We start from the raw sequence: 9,783 nt of genomic DNA, 5'->3' as shown, positions 1-9,783 counted from the left end.
AGTATTTGTCTTCATTCCACCGTATAGATTTTTTTCCTCATTGTTCTATGCAAGGAAAGCACTACAAATATTGTTGTGTATATAGTTAGGTTAATTGAAGACTTCAAACTGTCCCTAGGTGTGATTGTAAGTGTGAATGAATTGTTTGTATATACAGCATGTGCCTGTGATTGGCATTCCAGGGTGTATCCTGCCTCCGCCAGCTAGGATGAGTAGGCTCCAGCTCATCTGTGACCCCAATGACACTATGGGTGGATGAATTTCTTCTTTGACAAACTATAGACACACTATTCAATTTGCTGGATGGAAAAATAATTTGTAATTCTAGTTGTTTTATCAGTTGTTCACATAATTTCTCATTTCTCATTTTCTCTGTGAAAACGCAAAATAAAATATCCCACAGGCTTTATATTGCAAACAGGGAAATACATTTGATGTCAAATTGTATTTCCTAAATTACAATGACTGTTACAATCCTGCCAATTACATGATTTATTATTGTGAAACCTCCCGGCCACAACTTTAATAGAGGTGGAGATGTGAGCGGTGTCAAACTATGAAGCGTGGAGGATTTCTATTTGCTCTCAGTTCGGCAGTCTCCGCTCCCTGGCAACGACATTGCGCTGCCTGCTAGGACTTGTAGTTTAAAATGGCCATGTTGGAAGTAATTACACTGTATTTTACAGGAATGAGACTACTCGTCCCACAATGCAACTAACACGGAACTAAAAAACCCCTTTGCTCACGTGACGTATGGTGTCCAGTTGGGCAAAACACAAGCGAAGCCCTGTCGTCTGTACTATTTAGCTGTATTGTTAGCCAGTTAACAAATGTTTTTTAAAATGAAAGGATTGTATTTATTTGTTGTTTGTCTCGGTACGGGGGTAATGGCCGGGAAATACTCTCGGGAGTTGAACGAGCCGAAGGTGGGCGGCGATGATGACCAGGCAGTGGAATTCAGGATTTCGAAGCTGAACCAAGTGTGGAACAAGGCCCTACGGGTATGTCTGTAATTTAATGTAAAAAAATATTGTGTGGCTCAGACATAGCCTAGCTGATGCATTAGCATATGTACGGCAAGGGATTAAAACCTTTGCAAATACCCGAGTTCATTCAGTCATTTTCTTCAGCTTATCCTGTCCAGGGTCACGGGTGAGCAGGAGCCTATCCCAGCAGGGGAGAGGCAAGATAAACCCTGACTGGACGTGTGGATCATTCACACTCATATCTACACACATGGGCAACCTGACACCTAACATGAACCTAACATGCATGCTTTTAGGCATGCATTTTTTGATTAGATGATAATAATACAGCAATTCAATGAAATATACACTCGGACTAATGTTGTCTTGTGTGTTTTAACAGATGCAGTTGTCCCCTGTGAAGCAAGCCGAGCTGCACAGTGACCTGAAAATCCAGGAGAAAGATGAGCTGCACTGGAAGAAGATGAAAGTGGAGGGCCTGGATGAAAACGGAGAGAAAGAGGCCCAAATTCGCCGTAATTTCAATGGTGAGTCTCTGGCTGCAGAATTCACATTGAAGTGAATGTTAATGTAGGTCGTTAGTTACACTACTCTGATCAGACCCTATTTTGAAAAAGTAGGACTAAGCATTACATCTTGAAACATGCACTTACTCACTACTGCAAGCTATGTTTAGTTGACTGGTTTTGTCAGAAGGTAAGATGCTGTCATGTCACCACAAGTGGATATTAAAAAGGGGGATGGATGGGTGTCACGTAAAACTACAGGCGACCCGGTCATGTATAGATGTATAACCATAATCACGGAATACTCAGCTGATGCAGTCCATGTTGTTGGTTCTTTGTATCTTCTCTTTAGAGAGCGGCCAGGTTCAGTTTTTTAATCAGTAAACAATATAATATACCCGTAGCGTACTGACCAGCTACAGTCAGTAATGATGATGCAGTGACATGTTTAGCTTTGTTGTTGCGTTCTTCCATATCGCATGGCGTGACAGAGGTGTGTGCTAAAGATGGTTAATATTCACGCACACTTCATGAAATTACATATGACATGACTCGAACTGAATAATTAATTAGCACTTCCAGCAGAGGCAGTCTGGGCTTGTCACTTTGTCACTGAATCCGTAAAGTGTTTGAAAAGTAAATGAGTGTACGTAGCTTCAGGGATCCTTTGCGACCTGATGATGAGGATCGCAGCTTGTGTGCGTGACACTTAAATGGTTGATGAGTAACACTGCACCAAGTATTGTGGTGCTGAATCAGCTGCTGCAGCAACAGTTAGCTGGTGCAGAATCATCAGGACAGAGCCAAGTCCAACATCGTGTTGCTGCTGAACGCTCCATAGTACGATGCCTTTACACTGCGTGTTGCCAAGTGTGAGCAGCATCACCGTTTAGCTCTCCTGGAAAGAGTCATGCATTTAATCAGCTTCAATTAGTTTCTTTCGGGGGCTTTTTGATGGGCATCCTGGCAGTTTGGATGTTGAAGAGAATGTCAGTTATTTTTCCCCTCTTTTTAAATGCATTTTGGAGTTAGTAGCAAAGTAAAGTTTGCATTTCTTTACTTATTTTCAAATGAATAGAGATGGTAAGCCAGCAGCCCCTCTCTCAGGTCCACCATCAGGGACTTCACAAATGTTCTTCTGGATAAATGGACCAAATTTCCCACAAACACATTCCGAAATCTTGTAGGTTTTCACAGCAGAGTGGAAGTTAACAGAAAAGGGGTGATCAACTCTATTATCTTCTTTTTTTTTTTATTTCTCATAGGCGTAATGGCCAGGTGTCCTAATACTATTGTCCATCATCATGTAGAGCCATCACAGACGATCACTCAACCACTACATTAGTAGTCGATCTTCCTTAAACTTGTCTGTGTTGGACAGTAATTCTGGCCAAGTATGGAATGGATGGCAAAAGAGACACAAGACTCCTGGAGAGCAACTCTCTAAAGGACCATGAAATCAAAGACGGCGACATATTTGATGATCCCAAGCTGGACAAACTTTGGAACAAGGTGTGTATTGGTGTTTGGGACGTTTGCAAGCTGCATACAGTTTTACACCATCTGGAGTTCCTATTTTTTGTGTAAAGCTGGTGTCCGTTTGTCTTGTGATGCCTCATGAGATGTATGCAAGAGTTGGGCATAATAAAATATATAATTAAGCAAATATGAAATAAGTCAAAAATGAAATTGAGTTCACTTACAGTGTTTCCCACAGGACTGCAATGTATTTGTGATGAGAGCGTGATGACATCATTGTCTAATTTGCATCATCAGCCGTGACGCATGCGCATGTACTTTTCATGGTGACGCGAGCAAAAAACATAAAATGCAAAGCAAACATGAAGTATTTAGAAATGTAAATGAACTTTGTTTTCTCGCTTCTTTTTGTGTGTTTTTTTTTCCTGTCACGAGCAAGACTGAGATTGGGAGCTGGCGAGATTCACAGCACCACCGGCTGTTGGTTTAGACACATACATCCCTTCGTGTTCGTCTCCAAAAGTGTCTAATAGGATTTGTCACCAGAAAAATTTGTCACTCGTCGCTTTTTTGAAAAACAGAATCTAGAGGTTTCTGGAAACTTGCTCAATGTAGAGACAAAGTCATTAAGTTCTCTCCTGCTACGTCTTCTTATTCTCTGGCAGGAAACTTCACTTTTTTTTTTATTTTACACATCATCCACCATCCGTATGTGAGCCAATAACATGTCTTTTCCCTTTTCTGTGCGTTCTACATAGCTGGCTCGTGCATGCCATTTTTCACAAAAAATGCACGTGAATGGGATTCTCCTATTCCGCCTATAAAAGACCTCCAATGCCGTGACCTGCATATTAACCAAGCTACAGTGACATTGTTATTGTAGGAGCTAACGCCAAAGAAGTACCTTTCTGGTTTAGTGACACGACTACATCGACTGCGCATAGCTGTGATATCAAGAATTATGTGCTCCATGTATCAGAATCAATATCATGGTGACTTACTCCAGCTGGCCTGGTGCATCTTTACCAGTTAATTTTGTGGTAGGTGGAAAAAAAATTCTACCACTGCAGGGTTAGTTAGCACTAACAATTCTTTGTTGTGATGCAGTCTCTTGGAGCAGTGTCCTCCTTACCAGATACACAAAACCATTCCGCTGATGGTAGCACTCTGAGCCACTCGGTGCAGCAGAAGCACTTGATTTTTGTCAGCATGCAAGCTCCACATTTACATCAACAAGTCGTGCCGGTTCCGACTCTCTCGGCCCTTATCTGCTACGACGTTTCACCTCTCTTCTTGCCCGCTCAGCTTCCAAAACCTGTGGCTTACCCTCCGTATATTCAGGCTAAAAACGATAAAGTACTGGATCCTCATTTGCCCCAAAGTACTTGTAGTAGTTGGCAGCTTTCACAAAGTCTGCCATAGCAAACACAGAATTCGTTCTCTTTGCTGCTGTTGTTGTTGGCGGAAGTAGCGTTAGTTGCTATACGCTCTGTGAACTCAATGCACCCAGGAAAGAAGTTCCGGTAATGCTTAAAATGACCACAAGGGTATCATCAATGTGCCTGTTACTACGTGGTTACAACATGTATATGAAACATTGTTGGGGTTTTTGGAGGTTTTTTAGAGGGCCTTGTAGGCGGAATAGGTGAATCCCAATTACGTGCATTGTTAAATGGTTGTTAACATTATTAGAGCCCTTTAGACATGAAATGACATCCCTATAAGTCACCTTTGTTCTCATATTACCTAATAGAGTAGGACAATAAGCAATCATTTGACATAATAACTCGCCGTTAGCATTGGGAAAGTTCCTTGTTGTTGTAGTATCTAGAACGTAAAGTGGTTCGATTACATGGCATTAAAAAAAAAGATCGACATCAGCCTATCGTCCATCCTCACTATGATGTTTGTCACTTGATTGATATCCAGGACAGCCATTCTAACATTAATCCGCCATACATGGACGTAAAGTCTGACACACAAGAGACAGCCGCCGCTTTAACAATTCTGTAGCAATCTACCGATCTTACGAGTTAGCCTCCAATTGATTTATTCTATACCTAATAAAAGGTTTGAAGGTTGACTTAATGCAGGTGATGTCTCATCAATGTAACATTACTGACGCCTAGTAGTTACCAGCATACTACACAAGAAACCACGAGGGGGCGATATTGGAGCCACTATACAACTGTATAGTGTGTTTTTGAGCAAGGGCGAACATGTAGCGCCAAATCTATTTGTGGAAATGAATTTATGTGAAACACTGACTTCGTATAATTACAGTGGAACACACGCTAGTAAGTTCAATTTCCAGCTTTGTAGTTCATATTTCATCACTGGCAATCCTACCAAACTGAGGGAGTTTCACTGTTTATTGTTACCACAGTTACCACAGTTACAAGTGTAGTTCTCTCCCCGTAGCATTACCCTGTGAAGTACACAGACAATACCTTCATAACACCAGCGATTACTTCACTTACGAGGGTTTCATTTCTGATACGACCAGGCTCAAAGCTCAGGAAAGTTCTCAGAGGAAGAGCTGCGGAGCCTGAAGAGAGAGTTCCAGCACCACAAGGACAAGATCCACGAGTACAACATCCTGATGGACACTGTCAGCAGGACAGAAGGTGAGCCTTGAAACCGCTTCGTCCTCACTGCTGTGATAGCAGCCATATTAAGTACACTCTCTCTTGTTGTCAGCCTCCACTAAGTTGTTGCCTTAATGCTCCCCACTGAATGTTTTTATGTCTACAGACGTAATGATGCTTCTTTATCACAGCCCAGGACAGTGTCCAAGCGTTTACATTTGCATATTCAAATCCAACTAGAGACATTTTCATTTTGTAGCCATGACAGCCATTTCCGAAGAGGAACTGGGGCGTCAGTGTCATAGTGGCTGAGGCGGTGTATCAAGTCTTTTGCTGTAACGCGGAGACTGTGCATGTGGTCGGTCACCCAGCACAACACACTCCATGGCCGTTACATCACATCAAGCTGTGAGCCATAAGCCGAGCTGACACATGGCACTGTGTTTAGTGCTGCGACCAGCCCGTTTCCTTCGGCTTTGACTGACGCTTCCCGCCTGTTTTGTGACAGAACCTTTCTGTTAGAGCTCGGCACTGCTGCCTGTCTCTTGAACCTGCCGCAGGTATTTTTCTGCTTGTCAGATGCACTTAAATGTTGAGCCAATCACAGGTTGCCTGGGAGGGAGTCTGCATCCACCCCCACACCCCACCCCACCTCCACCTCCATCTCTGTCTGTCTTGCTTCATTTCCTCTATGCTTTCACTTCTCTTTTGTAGTTATTGGATTTAGAGATGGAGTTATCAAAAAGGACACGATATAAGGACATGAACCGTGCTGGGGTTAGCTGAGCTCGACCAGCATAGGTAGCCAGTGTTTCCCACAGGACTGCAATCTACCTGTGGTGTTTGGGGGGGGCATTATAATGCGTGACCAAGTGTGAATGAACAGATGCCAGCTCACCGGCACTGTAGTCGAGCCGTAGTACGTTAAGTAAACCTCACACCCGACGACTTAAGAGCCACATTGGTCAGTGGGTTGGAAGCCTGGGCTTTTAGCCTATTGGCTAGTGTGCTCAGCTCCCAGTCAGTGGGGATGTGTGGTCGGGGGATCGAGCCTGGCCGTGCGCTGGGCTGTACCGCACTGGATGACCACTGTCACACATATAAGGTGTGTTAAGAAGCGGTCATGATGCCATCTACTATACAGAGCCTCACAAACACACCCATTGAAATGTGTTTGTGAGCGAGGGCAAACACATAGCGGCAAAAAAAAGTGCTGAATTTATCTGTAGTAGTCCAGATTTATTAGTAGCAGGCCGGAAACACTGGTAGTTATCCATTGGTTGAGAGAGGCTTGTAAAAAAGGCCCTTATCTCTTGGCACCATTCGTTTGAAGTAAAGATGGTGTGATCTTGTGCAGACTCCTCCCTGTGCAAAGCTGCCCACCGAACTTGTACGACCTAATGTGATGTAATACGGAAAGTAACTCTCACAAAGCAGATTTAGGTGACATCGCAGTTATTTTGCAACCACGCGTCCCCAAGGACTTGTTTCTGTAGGAAGGTGATATTGTGTTTTTAATCTCTCTGTGCTGAGCTCATGCAGCCGCACTGCGGACGGAAAGCGCCACTTTTGGTACATTTGTTCTTCCAGGGCCATGATCACAGGTCATTAACGTTCTCACACCAGGATTTCTTGATCCTGCAAGCATTTGCTTCACAGAGAGGGGGAGAAAGAAACAGCGTGAGCTCCCTTTAGCGCGAGTGGCACATCTCTGATGGAACTTTGCCTCTGGTGGTGTCATCTGTCAGAATGATTGACGGGCTTCACATTTTTTCTGTCATGGAGGGGGGGGGGAAGGCTGTTAATGATGGAAACATTGGCTTATGCGGAAAATGAGCACCCCCTACAGCATGTCTGTCGTAAGTGGTGGAAGGAAATGTGCATTTAGTCCCGATTTTCTTACTCCGCTAAGGTGTCAAATTGGCCCACTTCTTTTGTGAATTAAACGTGGTGTGTATGATTTTATACACACACGTTAGTCACTTCATTAGGTACACTTGTACAATATTGTGTGTTAATTCAAGTGTGTGTTGTTCTTTCATAACTACTGCTAATTTCTATAAAACACATGGCTGTCTTCATCCCGCTTCCTCTTTGTGTCTTCATCATCCACTCACATATGATTCCCTTGACCTTACCCCACCATGTTCTCATGTGCCTGTTTGACGTCCAGAGATCCACAAGAACGTGATCTCCCCCCTGGAGGGTGATGCCAAAGAGCAGAAGGTGCAGCAGAAGCACACAGAACTGAAGCACAAGATGAGAGACCTCAACCAAGGCTTCGAGCGCCTCCGTAAGCTCAGCCACGAGGGCTTCACGGAGGACAGCGGTAAGGGCAAACACACCCCCACACACTCTGCATATCAATAGTAGAAATCACATGGGATGAGGAGATGCTAATCTCTTATGTGCACGTCTCAGTGAAAGCATGTCAGTAAATTCCTCGCTGCGGATTTAACGCGACTCATTTAACTCCTCTTGTTCGTCTCGTGTTCTTCCCCTGTTGCGTCCCTGCTGCTGCCCCTTTTGTCTCTTTTGTCTGTCAAGCTTTATCGTTTGTGCACTTTCATTACATTTCAATGCTAAGATTTAAACGCGAGCACTTTTCAACTCTGTCGCTGCTCCCTCTGTAGAATTTCGGGAGCCTCGTGTGATCGAACTGTGGGAGGCTGCCAAGAGAGCCAACCTCAGCCAAGATGAGCTGGATTCCCTCAAGGTAGCCTTTACATCTCTTCTGACACACTGCTCTTATCTACTTGTTTGTGGGCACACATATTTTCTATCTGACTGCAGAGGAACGTCCAGTGTCGTTCTGCGATGCTGGTCCACTTCCAGTTTGTTCTAATTTCAAAATACATTTTTCCATAGAGACCAGCTGAAGACCGTACTATCATGAAGTCCTACGTACATCTGTAACAGTCATTCAGTCGTCGTGTAGTCGTTCACGCATCACTGCCAGGTCACTACAGTATCCGAGCAAGTTAACGGATCTGTGCCTATGAAAGCAACAGTATTGTTTTATCACTGGCTCACTTAATTCTTCTATTTAGTGTTTTTGTTTCCGTATTTTATGTTCTTCCTGTGTACAGTGTGAGTGACTTAGGATAAGATCCGGCTTGCACCGACTTATATCCCGGTCTAGCAACGGAACCTGTACGTTACCCGAGGACCACCTGTATTCCATTATTATTACAAATTGTAAAAAATCGTTACTTTAGCCATGTTGTGCTGAGTAGCCTGGACAGAGGTGTGTGTTTTCAACATCCGTGTGGCAAATTTGCATGAATGAATGTGGGGACACATGCAGGCGAGGGTCCTATTATGTCAAAAATGTGCTGTTGTTTTCAATTAGTTCTTTTGTTAGGTGTAGTGTAGTTCACAAGAACACAGAATGCTTTCCCACATCGCATCCATTTACAGTTCTGCTTGGTCACTGCCTCGTCCATTTAGGAGGAGCTGCATCACTTTGAGACCAAGGTGGAGAAGCACAGCCACTATCAGGAGCAGCTGGAGCTTTCCCACCAGAAGCTGCAACACGTGGAGGCTTTAGGAGACAAACAGCACATCAAGAGGAACCAGGAAAAGTACAACACACTGGCCGAGAAGACCAGGGAGATGGGATACAAGGTAACATTGATGGCAGTGTATCTTCTGTGTTGGTGATCTAATGAAATGGAGTAGGAGGGAGAAAGTGACTGTGTCTTCGTTGCAGATGAAGAAGCACATGCAGGACTTGCACAGCAAGATCTCTCGTCAGGGTCTTGCCCACAACGAGCTGTGAGGACCCTCTGCCGAATGTTAACGTGCCAGTGAAGGATCAAAGAACTCAACTAAGTCCTGCCTGCTTCCTCTCCTGTTCCAGCTCAGTTGAGGCACTGTAAAAAGAATGTTTTTCTACTTATCGAGAGTTTGCTTGTTGATTTCTTGTCCATTTGAAATGAATTACCAGTTGTTTGTGTATATACTATAAGATTTCTTTGTAAACCTGCTCATTTTTTGGAATAAATGATTAGTTGTGGTACGATTTCAATGCATGTATATCTTTTAATAGTAGGCCTACTGTACATGTTGATCTAGTACGCATTAGCTGCATGAAAATGTGGCATCAAACCTCCAGCCAGTGGCCATAAACTTGTGTAAGTGTATCCCAGGCTGTTCCAAGTAGTTTCGTACTTCAGTAGTCTTCCTTCTGTTGCAATTGTCTGCTAACATAAAAGTAAAAGC

At 43.7% G+C, this 9,783-nt stretch overlaps 1 protein-coding gene across 1 annotated transcript; it reads left to right on the top strand.

Annotated features, from left to right (window-relative positions):
- Positions 1–741: 741 nt before the first annotated feature.
- On the top strand, positions 742–9,589 carry lrpap1 (low density lipoprotein receptor-related protein associated protein 1). The gene is made up of 8 exons (XM_054779759.1): positions 742–1,001; positions 1,369–1,513; positions 2,874–3,004; positions 5,478–5,598; positions 7,733–7,888; positions 8,193–8,275; positions 9,010–9,186; positions 9,272–9,589. Exons 1-8 carry the CDS (start codon positions 831–833, stop codon positions 9,338–9,340), a joined length of 1,053 nt encoding a protein of 350 aa, XP_054635734.1. The 5' UTR covers positions 742–830; the 3' UTR covers positions 9,341–9,589.
- The last annotated feature ends 194 nt before the right edge of the window (positions 9,590–9,783 follow it).

This window comes from Dunckerocampus dactyliophorus, chromosome 6 (assembly GCF_027744805.1).
Source record: "Dunckerocampus dactyliophorus isolate RoL2022-P2 chromosome 6, RoL_Ddac_1.1, whole genome shotgun sequence".
NCBI classification, from domain to species: Eukaryota; Metazoa; Chordata; class Actinopteri; order Syngnathiformes; family Syngnathidae; genus Dunckerocampus; species Dunckerocampus dactyliophorus.
This window is presented reverse-complemented; position numbering and strand designations above follow the sequence as displayed.